This window comes from Colletotrichum spaethianum (genome assembly GCF_022836535.1).
Source record: "Colletotrichum spaethianum MAFF 239500 DNA, contig03, whole genome shotgun sequence".
NCBI classification, from domain to species: Eukaryota; Fungi; Ascomycota; class Sordariomycetes; order Glomerellales; family Glomerellaceae; genus Colletotrichum; species Colletotrichum spaethianum.
In genome coordinates, this window is record NW_026054773.1 from 226,482 (window position 1) to 240,615 (window position 14,134).

At 52.7% G+C, this 14,134-nt stretch overlaps 5 protein-coding genes across 5 annotated transcripts; 3 read left to right on the plus strand and 2 right to left on the minus strand.

Annotated features, from left to right (window-relative positions):
- Positions 1 to 539: 539 nt before the first annotated feature.
- Positions 540 to 755, plus strand: ColSpa_01548 (uncharacterized protein; the record flags this gene model as incomplete). Its single annotated transcript, XM_049267760.1, has 1 exon — positions 540 to 755. The coding sequence occupies one exon, from the start codon at positions 540 to 542 to the stop codon at positions 753 to 755; it is 216 nt and encodes a 71-aa protein (XP_049123717.1).
- Positions 756 to 794: 39 nt separating this feature from the next.
- Positions 795 to 1,001, plus strand: ColSpa_01549 (uncharacterized protein; the record flags this gene model as incomplete). The annotated part of the gene is made up of 1 exon (XM_049267761.1): positions 795 to 1,001. One exon carries the CDS (start codon positions 795 to 797, stop codon positions 999 to 1,001), a length of 207 nt encoding a protein of 68 aa, XP_049123718.1.
- Positions 1,002 to 3,228: 2,227 nt separating this feature from the next.
- On the minus strand, positions 3,229 to 3,459 carry ColSpa_01550 (uncharacterized protein; the record flags this gene model as incomplete). Its single annotated transcript, XM_049267762.1, has 1 exon — positions 3,229 to 3,459. The coding sequence occupies one exon, from the start codon at positions 3,457 to 3,459 to the stop codon at positions 3,229 to 3,231; it is 231 nt and encodes a 76-aa protein (XP_049123719.1).
- A 218-nt stretch (positions 3,460 to 3,677) lies between these two features.
- Positions 3,678 to 3,947, minus strand: ColSpa_01551 (uncharacterized protein; the record flags this gene model as incomplete). The annotated part of the gene is made up of 1 exon (XM_049267763.1): positions 3,678 to 3,947. One exon carries the CDS (start codon positions 3,945 to 3,947, stop codon positions 3,678 to 3,680), a length of 270 nt encoding a protein of 89 aa, XP_049123720.1.
- A 3,928-nt stretch (positions 3,948 to 7,875) lies between these two features.
- On the plus strand, positions 7,876 to 13,648 carry ColSpa_01552 (uncharacterized protein; the record flags this gene model as incomplete). The annotated part of the gene is given in 5 exon segments (XM_049267764.1): positions 7,876 to 8,280; positions 8,466 to 9,746; positions 9,764 to 10,225; positions 10,359 to 12,755; positions 12,833 to 13,648. The coding sequence occupies 5 exon segments, from the start codon at positions 7,876 to 7,878 to the stop codon at positions 13,646 to 13,648; spliced, it is 5,361 nt and encodes a 1,786-aa protein (XP_049123721.1).
- Positions 13,649 to 14,134: the final 486 nt, after the last annotated feature.

The window sequence follows — 14,134 nt, forward strand, 5'->3', positions numbered from 1 at the left end:
CCGCAAGTAGTGCTATCCTCTTGCAGTAGCGCTTCTAGAGACGCCTGTTTACGCCAACACTTTGGTAGCTATCAGGCGGTGTCTCTGGGCAGAATACATACATACCGGGGTGTTCGCCCAAGGGTCGGTTGACGTTCGGTCAAGGCACACAGCCTGACCACCAACCTCGACGCCAAGGAAGCAAACATCCAGCTGCTGCTGTTGCTTCTGCTGCTGCTGCTGGGAGCCCCGGAAGACGCAGCGTAAGGGGGCCTCAGCTGGTTCCGCGCTTACATATCTCTTCCTGGCTGCTTACGCTGTTGTGTAGAGATGCCGCAAGAATCCCGACCCCAACGGCGTTGCAATCATGAGCCAATCACTTTCTCCTTATCGTGTGACCTCGGCGCCATGGAGGAATCAAAACATTGATAGTCGGCCGATATCTCAGGCACCCACGGTCATGTTAGTTGTTAATTACTGTCACTGGATCTTCCTCTCAACTGCCTAGGTAACTTAACTCCATCACACGACACCTGTAAGCCATTGCAGAGGTCATCACGATGGCGTCCTACCGCCCCATGGCTACGCCGCCCTCCCAGGACGCCATGCTCGATGGCTTCCTCGCCACTCGCCGCCGCGATGGCCCCTACGTCGGCCTGGGCTATTACAATCTCGAAGCGGAAATGCCTCTGCTTCTCAACCCGACTGGCGCGCCCGTCCCTTGCATGGAGCCGCCCGAAGAGTTCGAGGCCGTCAACGCCCACTTTTCGGCCTAAGTGCACGCCTTCTTCAACGCCCTGCACGCCCTCGAGGATATGGCAGCAAGGCAGTCCCCCAACGAGCCGGGTCTCATCTGGAAAGACGGCGGCCTGCAGCCCGCCGTCCGCATCGGCAACCAGTCCTACGACATCTACCCAGACTGCTGGCACCGCACCTTTCACATCCGCCGCCTTACCGTCCAGAACCCGGACAGCCTGCCTTTCCCAAACGAGTCACCCAGCTTTGCGTTTTATCTGATTTGAGTCGCTTGGGCGGGTTGGACATGCACTTCATCCACGTGCGGCCCGTCTCTCCGCGCGTACCCCTCGCGCTCGCCGCCCGCCTCCCCCACCTTCGCGAGCTTGACTGCCCCTGGCTATGGGAGCGCCTCCCCCTGGCCTTCTCGTCTCAGGCGCTGCGCATATTCTCCCGCCCCTGGGAAGGTCCTTGGCGGGATGCCCGCGTTGAGTTCGGGCGCGGTGTGCGCCAGCTCGTGTCCTTGCTGCAATCCTCCCTCACCAAGGCCCGTCTTTGGTTCTGGAAGCTCAACCCCTACGGGGGCGACACGGATCAAGCAGTGCATATGCCTGCCCTTGTCGGTGCGTCGTCGTTGTCGTCGTCCCCCTCTGAGTTTGAAGGCATGGACCCTGTGTCTCTTGGTCTACGGGACCTAGGGAGTCGCCTGGAGGACCTGAGCATCCGCGCACTCATCACCCTCGACCTTTTCCGTTCCTTGTCATGGCCACACATGCGGCACCTCAAAGTGGAATTCCACCCGTGCGCGCCTGACGGTAGGTGATACTTTTCTGGCCCGAGAGGCGAAGATCCCTACCCCACGGGTTTTGCTATTACAAGAGAGGAGCACTACCCGCCTGGCCTGGAAGATGCCGACGAGACGCACGCCTTGCTGTACCGCGAGGAGGAGGAGTTTACGGGCGACGACCAGATGGACTTTGAACGCCGGCCTGACATGTTCCGTATCCTCCCTATTGCAGAGCGCATCGACCCTCTGCTCCTGACGTTTACCTCGTCTCTACAGCGGCAAACCATGCCCTCTCTTCAAGACGCCGAGATGTTCACATGGCTTCTGTGGCGGCCCTCCGAGGAGCGGGCTCAAGAGTATGAAGGGAGTGATGACGCGCCCCCTTCTCCTTCGGGTGAGATTTCGACCGTCATGTGCCGATGGGGGGTGAGATACGATGCTCCTGACGGAGTAGGGAAAGGAAACGTGACGTGGCAGGTCGGTGAGGACTGGAGGCCTGGCGGCGAAATCATTAAGGCGTTTGAGGATCTTGTGGGCGGGGAGAACATGGAGTGGGAAGCGTTTGATCTTGTGGAGAATAGGGAGCTGGAGAATATCTGATGAAAGAATCAACAGGGCAGCTGCGAGCTCGTCAAGTAGGCGTGGAACATCCAGCCCGTTGCAACCCCGAGCCTCGATACCGCCTCAGGGGTCGGCGCCGCCCTCACCCTCGCCAACCACATCGCCAACCAGTTCCCCACCAAAACATGGAAGCAGGAGGAATACGTCCGTCTTGACAACACCATCAACGCGCCGCCCAAGTCAAGCGCCTGGGCCGGTTTGACTGGAAAGTTCAAGCAAGTCCAAACCGCCGATTTCAAGAAATGGATCGGCGGCGGCCCCAACAGCGGCGTCAACGGGGACAACCCCAACTATTCGGGCTTGATCACCGAGATCGACGGCGCTGAGAAGATCATGAAGTCCCTGCGCGCCATCGTCGCCTCGTACCTGTACCACAGCGACCCGCTCGTCATGTCCATCCTGCGGAAACAGAAGGAGCGCGTCGGCAAGGTGCTGCGGCGGCTCGATACGGAGATCCTGCCCGCCAACCCCAAGCAGGCGAGCTGGAGACCCTGGGCGCCGCTGGGGCTCAAAGAGCGGTGGGACGAGTTCATGAAGGGCAAGGAACTGCTGGCGATAGCCAAGTCGAACAAGGTGCTGAATGACATACTGCCTCGGGTGCAGACGATGTGGGCGGGCCTGGCCGCGTCTCTCGCGGCCAAGGCCGACGAACACGACTCGCAAACCGAGGCTGATATTAAAGCGAGGAAACATAGGCTGATTGACAGTATCGATGCGTTGACGGGTATTTTGAAGGTGTTGCCGGCGTGGCAACATGCATTTTGAGACATTCACTTTGTTGCATTCCGTTAACAAAGGTTAACGTGGGCTTTAATTTATTTGTTGAGAATATTGTGTATATACCCTGCGGCAGCAGACTTTCCTAAGCTTACTATATAATCACATTTAACACACTGCAGTCATGACGGAGTTTCGGTATGACATTCGGAATGGAATAGGTTGAGATAGAATAGTGATCAGATCCGCATGTTTTATCTTCACTTTACGAAGAAACGGATCTCATATAAGTAATATTACTTTCTATGGAAGCCAACATAATTAACTCGGTTGACCTCGATCATCCCTCCGACCACGACCAGTCGCCGTCCGATACTTGATACGCACTCTCACTCTTCTCGGGAGACCCTTTCCTGACCCTCGACGTCAACCGAAGCCGGCTCGGGCCCATCCCTGAAGCCTGCAAGCCTGACCATGGTAGCCTTCGCGTGCTCGTCCATCTGCTCGACCAGTTCCGCAACCCTGAGTCTGTCTCTGGTGTCGGGCTCGAGGCTGTGCACGAGGCCCGTCAGCATGCTCCCCTTCCACGACTGAAGCTTCAGCCAACACGTCTCAAGCATGAAGAGCACGTAGAAGACGCCGCCTCCTAGGGGCGCGACGATCGGGAAAGCCAGGTAGGCCCATCTTACTTAAATGTGGACGACCCGTTGATTCGTCGTGCCTCGAACGAGGTAGCGCCCAGCCCGAGATCGCGGATCCACTTCGTCAAGCTAGCTGCCACCACTTCAAACGTGGCCGTGAGATTTAGCCACGCGCCGAGGGCGAGGGCAGTAGGCGGCTACGTCTTTCCATCCGCGATTCTATAGATGTAGATTGTTGGGAAGCCGAACTGGCCGTCGCCAAACCCAGACTTGATGTAGTCTAGGCCTGCCATGCCACTCGGTTGTGCAAAGTCCAGGAAGGCGGCCGTTATGGCCTGAGTGGCGGTGTAGGAAATGTTAAGTTCCAAATCTTCGTCATTATGTGGCCCTATAATTCTGGTGTACTCATCTTGTGGAAACAATAGCTGTAGGTTAGTTCTCTCGAAGTCATAGAGGGAAAATTCCATAATAAGAGCTTAGCTTCCTTATAAGGCTTAAAACCTCCTTTTGAAACACCTCATATAAGTCATCTTAATCACCTTTGGGTTTAGGCTTACAGAAAAAGCCTTATTAGGAATAGATAATAGATCCACTATAGCAAAGACAATACAGGAGCTGAAAGGCTGCACATGTGACCGTAAATAAGTGGGTTTAGGGAGGAAAGAAGGGCGATTTAGGGGAGAGCGGGAGCGAACCAAGAGTATTTGAAATAGAGATAGAAGACGCAGAGGACAGGCAGAGGAGGGGCGAGGGAAGAGAAGGCTCGCAGAGGCCCGGGGGTCCAACACGCCTAGCCATCCCTCGCAGAAAATCGAGCATAACGAGAAGGCCGCGGAGCGGCGACGCAAGAGGTGGCAGTGAAGCGAGGTCGAGAAGTCCAGGGAGAAATATGGCGGGGTCGGCGGATTGAAGTAGTTACGGAGGGAGGACGGTGCGGCGGCGCAAGAGTGGGATCACCGCTAGGCACCGTCTGACGTGCTGAGTCATCCGGGACCCTGAGTTTTCCAATGGGTGTGGTCGTAGGTACTAGTTTGTGAGCGAGAGGAGACTTATGGAGGCTTCCCTAGTGCTCTCTCTTTAATGTTAGAAACAACCAACAAGTGCTGTGTTTAGCAACCAAAAACGGCGGCCGCTAAATGGGCTCTACTATAGAAGGTAAAGCATGACACTAAGGGGGAACGGACTATGGGCGTGACCGTGGAATTACACGGGCTCGTCATGTAAGAACCTGATGGAAGAGTGTAGGTGTTGAGGTTGTTGGATCGGAGGAAAGGACGTATAGGGACCAATATCGAAGATGGGTGTGTTGTGCTGCAATTGTGAAGAATAATTGAATCCAACCTCCTAACTCCCTTGCGTCTAGATACTTCTTCTATTACCCAAGTTTACGAAACCCCTTAGTCCCCTACGCACTCCGGACGACGAGCACGTGACATCTAGGGACAAGCAACAGTTTGTGTGCATCGATCAGCTAGCTTTTTCCCCTTGCATGCCGCTTCGTTGGCTTCAGTAGCCTTTGCATCAAAACTGTCCGCTATGCCAACCCCACATGTACCTCCGTTACCATCTCCAAGGCTACAGAAGAGAGTGTTGCCGGTTACACAGACGGCGGAGACGCTGTTTGTCTTGTAGGTAACAGCAGAGGCTGTAGCAACCATCATGCTAGTAAGAAGGGCGGTGGTAGGGAACTGCATTTTTGGAGTTGATGAAGATTGTTGTCTGTAGGTTGAAAGAGAGAGCTTGATAAAGCGTTTCTGTGTAGTAGGATGATTGTAGAGAAGCAGACCTTAGGGACAATTGCTTGGAGGTTCCATCCTTTCCTTTATGTATGGTCTTATTCTGCTTAACATACGGACGTATAATTGGCAGGTTCTAACACATGGCCGCGTGTTGACCCACCAACAGGGGTTAAACAAGCCTGAATTGAGAGATTGAGAGAATCTGTCACAAGAGAATGGCAGTGTCGCAGAGACACTAGTGTAAGTTTTCCGGGCTGTTTGATCACTACTCTGATGCAGGGAATTTGACTAGATTGCTCCTAAAATATCATGATATCTTAGGTATCATAATACATTAAGTATCATAATACATTAAGTATCATAATACATTAAGTATCATAATATATTAGGCATTATGATGTAGTAGATGTTATGATGTACTAGGATATGATCGGCAACTCTAGCAAGGATCGGATAATGGCTGGATTTCAGCCACCTAGTGACAGCTACAAGTAGACATACCGCGAAACTCTGTCCGTGTTACACCAGGCCTAAAACAGTTGTCGTGAACTTATCGGCATGCGTGGATTGGCATTATGACTGCAATCAATTTATTCTAGTTAATTGCCGTCTCTAGGGATAGGCGTGCCTGTGAGATCAGCTGACTCGTATGCTGTCTTATGACCGTAGGATAGTCCGATACCGTCGCAACCCTCGTAACAACGGTTGGGTACAACACGATTTCAATTCATCCTTGCATAATCCGAATATTGGCCCATGTATCGTACCTGGTTGAAATCTATATTTTGCCTACTTGGATAGTTAATTTCTGCCTTCTCCATCCCTTTTTTCCCCATGCAAAACTAAAGTAACGCCAATGGTCCGATTTTGGACTATTAGCGCGCTATCCAAGTTGCTGAGGTAACAACAATAATCACAGCCACAGCGACTACTATAGAGTTTTACCCCTACGTTAACTTCATGCTTATATGAGTTGATTCTTCAGCACGAATTATTTCTTACTAGATGTGACAGGCCAATGGAGACGGCAACGACCACGCAGCGTGCGGGCCAAGGGTCGGTACCATAGACTGGCTTAGAGCTTAGGTTCTTGTCACCCTGCTGAACCCCTTCGAGGAGCGAGGAGCTAGAGATTGGGGGGGCCAAGAGCAGCTTCTGTTCAACACCGGACCTAAGTTCTCGACGGCACTATTCCTAATCGTAGTGCTGCTACACTAGAGTACAAGCCTTACCTAACTGATCTGGAAGCTGCCGATCACATCCTTAGTCAGGATGGTTGGGGTTGCTCAATTTCTAACTTTATCATAGAGACATATAAACCTTATCCAATGGTTTTCAGATATATACTAACACATGAACACTAGGCAACCCCTTTCGGCGATGCTGGGACTTGAAAACCTGGACCATCAAAGATACGCTGGGAAATGGCCGAACGCGACTCGGTTGATTGTGGGATTGTATCTGTGGAAAACGCATCTAATGTTTCTCGGTGCCTGTTTACAACCCGACTTTGATACCTGCCCTCACTGGCTTATCAATGGGAGAATGGAGGGGATTCCGATTTTCCAGTGAGTAGTTATGGTCGTATGTGACAGACTAGGTCGTAGGTTGAGTTCATATTGCCAGAGAGGATGCGAAGACTAGCACCATGCCTGTCGCTCATTAACATCGCACTCCGTTCCTCTGTGCAGCCGACCCCATCACCCGTCGACCATCTCCGATTCCTTTCCTTTTCCAACTCCAAGTCCAATCGCATTCACCAGGGAAACATAGTTTATTCTTTGTTCTTTTTCAAAGACACGCCCTGAGAATCTTGGCGTTTCTGAACTGAGAACAAATTAATTAATCAGTGAACTGTTCGTGCGACTTGTCCAGGGCCAGGATCCCGGCCACAATTCCCTTGCTAGTCGTTCTTTTATTAACCGAGACGCTAGAAATGGCTTCCATGCCAACCGTCTCGTCAACTCGAAGGATTTTGTCTTTCCCTTGTTCAGCCAGATGGCCATGTGCAGCGGCTAGCCTCAACGGCCCCCAGCCTGACGTCAAGCTCCGCGATAATTCGCGGACAACATCAGCACGCAATGCCCTAAGAATGCCGTTGTTTTCAATCCAAATCAAGCATGGTTTGACAGCTTTTCTTATGCTATCGGCCACCTCCCTTGGCTCCTGAGTGCCGCCAACATAAGTCGACGACCAGCAGGCGCAACACCGCGGATGAAGAGCAGCATTCCACGCTTCTCGAACCTCATTCCTTGGCTCTGTGCTCGCTCAGGCCTCGTGAAATTCTCCGAAAACTGTGTATCTGACTGTTCTCTCTATTCTCCCTTGGGCGTGGCTGTTCCAATAGCATTACATCAATGGACAATGGGTGACATGGGCTTGGTCACCAAAGAAAGAGCGCTGTGTCTACTTCCGAAAAAGTTCAAAGAATCTCCCAAAACAAATAACATCCCTTGCTTCGGTCTCGTGAAACTTCGATTGACTCTTTGTTGCCATCTCATTAATATTAAGTACTCATTTTTGAACACCCTTCCATCAAACACAGCATACATCTCATCTCAATATTTTCTTTGCTCCTCCACTCACACTCCTGGAGCTTTTAAGAATATCAAACTGCAGCTAGCTTCAATAACCCTTTGGAAATCACTATCACGCAATGACAGAATCTGAAAAGGGTTCGCCTGAGCCCCGGGAAAGATACAACGCTCTCATCAAGCCAACCGATGATGACTGGATAACGGTTCACGACAAGTTCAAGGACCTGCTTGCCCAGCCCACCCTGCGGACAGAGCAGATATTGAAGTCATGTTTCACAGCGCATGAGCGGAAACTCTTCATGCCTGCCACGGAACCTCTGAGCTTGAGGAACTGCCAGGAAGACAACTCCAGACGATATCGGAGCTTGATATCTGGCAGGTTCAAAAGCTGCCATCTCTCAATGGCGACAAAATTTGCAATGCTCTACTTTGGTCTTCCCGTTGAGCCGATTCTGTCCGAGCTGGTTGAGAGCGCAAAGCCAGACTTTGATGTAGATGATTGGGATGTACTATACGATGTTGAGGTTCGCCCTCCGTTACATTTTCTCACAGCTCATGACCAGAGAAACTACGGGCGTGATCATATGAGAGGTTCTTGGCCAGATTATGCGTTTTATACAAATGGCTCACAGTTTCTGCAGGAATCGAAGCTCGCTTCAGCACCATCCCAGTGCCAGCTTCTCAAATGCCAGATCCCACCGCTTACCAGGGACTGAGCCTCCGAGGCGGAGGCTACGACGATGAAGACTTTGAGATGGAAGACGTGAGGTCCCTGGCAAATAGTCGTTTTTCTGTCGATGCCGGACAAGGACGCCAATGCGCCGTTGTTCCGGAACTTAACGACGATTATGAGCAGGACGACGTCGATGGCGAGCCTATCATGACGGGGCTGGGAAACCCAATCAGGCCGATTCAGCCCAGTAGGTTTGATGTTGGACACCCGTTGGCGAGCCCTATACGGCAGGCTTCAGCCTCAAGGTCGAACGTCGCTGGTGCCTCTCTGACTGCTGCGAGCAGGCCCACGATAAATGTCAAATTCAAAGAACAACCAGATGAAGCCTCCCAGGTGCACGACTGTGTTCCTCTCTATGGCTACCAGGGCCGGATTATGTTCATGCCCCACGACTTATCTGCGTTTGAAGCAGCTTCCAGGAAGCTCTTGTCTCTTCGAAGGCACGACGGATGCGATCTAGTGCTCGTCGAGTTTGATCGAATCTCTAAACAGGTTATGAAAAGCTTTCATGACAATATTCCCATCAACCAATACGGTGCTATGGCGAACCACCTGAGAAAAAATGTCAGGTCCGACGTCAACTGCGTCTGGTTCGTGCTTCGTCGAGGCGAGGCGATCCCCAAGGAATGGGAGCCTCAAAGGACCCTATTCTCGTCCTCGCTGATCAAGTTCAGTCACGTCGACGATAAGGGGTACGAAAATTTCTCGTATTGCAACGTTCCGTCTCGCAACCAGTACTTTGACGGCCCCAAATTCGCAATCAGCACGCGACCTCCGCCAAAGCCCTGGGGTGCCAACCAGTACATGCCTTTTGTCACTACGGCGCAACAAGTCCTGACAGGAGCACCAGATAGGCCTGGAGCAAGTCATTGTGATATTGTCATCTCCGCTGAATATTTACGGACGGGGACATATTCAACGTGTTGGTATGGTGGCATTGAGATGCACCGTGGGCTGTTGGATGCGATGCATCCTTGCTTCGCCAAGGGAAAGCCATTCGTGGTTGAAACTCGTTCCTTGCCTGAGGAATCCATCGTCTTTTACTTACCGAGAGGCGTCGCAAAATCCGTTACCGCGTTGGAGAACCGACAATGCCATCGCCAGACAACCTCTGAAGACCCATACCCCGATGCACTGAAGAAGTTGCAGGCGATGACTATGGATCTGGAAATGCCCAAAGATGTCTCATACCGAATTTTGCGCGGAATCGACTACTTCAACCCCCTGACCAAGGATCCATCGAGAGATTATAAGCCAGTTTCGTGGAACCCCAGGATAGCGAGGCCCAGAAGCAAGACCAATATCAAGAGAAGCTTTCCAAGTTCATCGTCAATGCTGTCGACAACAAGAGGGAGCCTTGCCGGTTTTTCGTTATCCAGCCCTTTTATGGGCGCAACGATTTGTGTACCATAGAGACGCCGAGGGAGAACAATGGCTCCGCTGAATACCAAGCGGACTCAGACACAATGGAGACGCTCAAGGCCAAGGTCGAGAGATTGTACAGGGATGACCCAAAAGTGCAGTATGACCCCCAGCAAGACAGTATGCTCATAGAGCCCATCTTTAAGTATGGCGGCTCTGGGCAATGGAACCCAGTTCATTTCATCTTGCGGTCGGATGCCGCTGACTACGAACTGGTCATGGTCCGGCGCCTTTCTGTTGCGCAAACCATGCGTATCACAGTCCTGAAAAACGACGAGCTTGACTTTGGTATATATAACATGCATCGGAGCCTCGTAAGCTAATCACTGACGTTGAAATATAGTTAAATGTGTGGCCAAAGAAAGGGACGAGCAGAACCAATGGGGGCCTAGGTACGGTCAAGTAACGTGTCTGCGTCCAGAGTTGTCTCTGCCCGTGATTGTCCAGCCTGTCGAGAACCGGTATTTCGCCACTCAGAAGCAGCCGGGAGAAGTGAGTCAAGAGACTCCAAGGCCGCCTGAACAGCATCCGCGAGAATCTAGCTGGGAAACACAGCCGAGCGTCTACGACAACGGCATATATCACCCATCCTTCCCGATCAATGCACCTCCTGTCGAGTCAGTCATGCGGACGGGGGGAAGCCGCGTGCCTATGATCACTAAGAACGCGCTCACAGTCACCGAACAACATGAGATACAGGGGGCGCTATGGAACGCCCGCGGCATGGTGTTGGATCGAATTTTGGAATGTCCGTATGAGGGGTGCAACTTCACCTACCGCGTGGACGAAGACAAGAAGCTTGTGAGACATTTGGAAGAGAAACACAATGGTCAGAAGTGCCCCTGGTGTGACAATCGGTTATTCTCATTCTGGTCTCGGAAACAAAAGGAAGCGCACTACAAGAGTGCTCACGCGGACGAACTCCAAAGGATGTTGGAGCAGCCACAGACACCAGTTCCACGTCCACCAACGTCCCAGACCTCCGTCACTGAAAGGCCACGAGATGCCATTGGCTCATTAGCATCACCTCTGTCTTCATTCAAAATCATGGAGCGGGCTCGTCTACCAGCTGGACCTTTGCCTCGGCCAGTACCACCACCCAGAGCCAGCGAGAAGGAGGCTGACTACCGCTACTGCGATCGCTGTGGCCGCGATCACACAGAGCTCAGGGGACGAGCCGAGCGGGAGCATCATGATCGCGTTTGCGTGCCACTGGCTGAGGGAGGTGGCTTGTGCACCTTTTGTGAGGTATGCGGAGATTGTGAATGGAAGACGGAGCGAGATGCAAAGGAGTTTGCGCCGTTTGACGAATACCCACACAAGTGCCGCGGCAACGTTCATCGAAACAAGCCGCATTGCACCAAATGTGGCCTCTCCATGAATGAAATGACAGACGAGGTTATCGACAAACATCGCAAGTATTGTGCGGGTTATTACGGCACCATGGGCTGTTTCTGCCCGTACTGCCAGCACCACTTCGTCAAAGATAAGACCCAACATCACATCGAAGACATCAAAAAGCACATTTCAGGATGCAGTGAGAGGGAACCTAGGAAGACCACTCCTTACGAAATCTATCCAGAGGCATACTGGAAAGACCAAGACGTGCCTGCAGACCCTCTGTACTTGGGACGGTCTGCGTCAGCAACGCTCGTGAGAAAACAACGCCGTCCCAATGGGCCTACTCGTTACCTGAGCTTTCCCCTGATGTGGTATGAGAAGTCTGGCCCGATGCCAACGCACGATCCTCCGTCCGAATGCAAACTACCTGGCTGTCGCGAACCTCTTTTTGGCTTGACGCCGTCAGAGGTTCTGGGGCATTTCGAGACGAACCATGGCGGTCAGCCGCAGAAGAAGTGTCCGCTGTGTCACCTCTCATTCAAGAGGTCCAGGGATGAGCTTGAAGGCAAGCCTGAGCTCGAGGAATGGGAAGATAGGAAAGACCAAGTCGCCCATATGGAATGCCACGTCTACCAGCTTTGGGATATTTTAGCTGCAAGGGGCCCCCCGCCACACACTACAAACCGCGAGCCCTTCTACGCAGGCCACAGCCTTTGGGATCCCGACAATGAGAGAGCCCTGGACCGACGAGACAAACGGTGCCCGCACTTCGACAAGTGCGGCGCCATGGTAGGCTTCATGAACCAGAAGCAATGGAATCGCCACATGGAAACAGCGCACGCTGCTGAAGACTTTGAGTTACGGGTGACGCACGACAGGACGACCGACATACAGACTGTATTTGATGACCGGAGACTGCAGAGAATCCGTGAAGGAAAGCCGCCCATGGCAGGACAAGTGCGCCCAGTACCTCAGCCGAAGGGGCCGGAAAAGAGAGCGAAAAGGGATTCAGGACGAAAACTCATGGCTACGGGTCCTGCCGTTCAGTCTCAGGGGCAGCTGGGAGCTAGCAAAACTCAAGCTGGAGGCGAGATGCCCGCGATCATTCATCCACAGACCGTCGTACCTAAGCAAACTCGCCCCGAAGAAAATGTTCCTCGGGGTAACCGTCCGGAGGGGGCTCGACCACACAAGAAACCCGAGACGCAAGCGACCGATCATCCAAGGCACGAGGGTGGTACAGCCGCAAAGCCCAGAAATCATGCGAAAAAGAGTGGAAAGTCCACAGCCAAAACGAACAAGCCCCCGAGGCCGACAGGGAAGCAGACGGGGAAAACGCCTAGCAAGTCTGCATTGGGCACGAAGCCAATGGCCGCGGCCCCAGCACAGAGCTTCGATGCAGACGATGACATGTACTGCTCGCGTTGCTTCCGCAAGGCACCCAAGAGAGGATCAAAGGCACATATTCCTGAAGGTGATCCCACCAGACAGGAGCAGATAGATGTGAGTACCCCATGATCCTCAACTACCGTTGTGGTTAACGAGCAGCTGATCGAACTCTTTTCCTCCCAACTTCGTAGGCTCACTCGGATCCAAAGAGAAGCTGTCGAATTCGACCGCAAGAAGGCCGCGTCAGGTTCAATCACGATGAAGAGCCTATTCTGCCGAGTAGAGTTGGGTGGATTCGAAAGGATAATTTGAATTTCAAGGACATCAGAGATGCCTTTGCTCGAGACAACCCCAACCTCGAAAGAACCATGTGTCCAACAGATTCGAACTGGAAGCGTACATATTCGAAATGGGTGCACGATCCGAACAATGAAAACAATCAAGACGTTTGGGGGCTGCCTTACCGACCCAAGAAAGACCAGAAGGAGGAAGACAGCGAAGAGGATGACGGGGAGGAAGATTATGTGGAGGGAGACGAAGAGGAGGGGGACGAAGAGGAGGGCGACGAGGATGAATATGAAGAAATGAGCGAAGAGGAGGAGGAGGAGGAGGAGGAGGAGGGAGAGGAGGATAAAGAAGAAGAAGGGGCAGGGCAAGGGGAAGAGCAGGAGGAGCAAGGGGGCTTAGATGGTGGCGGTGATGGGGCCAAGGACAACCCGGAGAACCGTCACAAGAGGAAACATAAAATGTTCCGGGGGATTCAACCTCACGATCCGACATACCGGGATCGCGGGGACGATGACAGCCTGAGTGAAGAGGATCCACGCGAGTTGGTGCCGGAGAGCAGAAGCGATGGAGACGGTAACGCTGAGTCTGGCGGCGGGAAGCGGAAGCGTCATGCCACGGCATCAAGGGGAGAGCGGCAGGCCAGCAAGAAGGGCAAGACGCAAGAAAGGGAGCGGAAGAAGGCTAGGGTGTCTGAGGGAGGCCAGAGCAACAGGCTCTAGAGAGTCGAGCGTCAGTTGCAGGTGGCGCCTTGGCGAGGACAATTGTACGTAGATACCGTGCATGGAGATCGGCGTCGCCATCGATTTGGATGGTTGATGCGACCTCTTGATAGGTATTTTTGTTTAATCCTATCAGTCTGCTACCGCCAATTAAACTTGCCAAAATTTGGGCTGGTTGATAGTGTACTTGTTACTTGTTTAACATATTCAACATCATCTTGAGAGGCCGATGTAGTCGATGGATATCATCCAGCTCGAGGGATCCGACTCGATATCACGGGAGGTTCAGTTGAAGTTGCGGGGAAGTACCGCAGTGCAGTGAGTAATTAGCAAATGAGAACGAGACAGAATGGTCTGCCGTGTCCATCGCTTCGGCGACTCACAGGGACCCGGACGATGGTTGAGTTGAGACGTGTCGGGGTCGGGCTACAACGGGTCTTCGGCGTCCACGTGGGCGGGCTCGCGGCTTTCATCGGTCTCATCCGG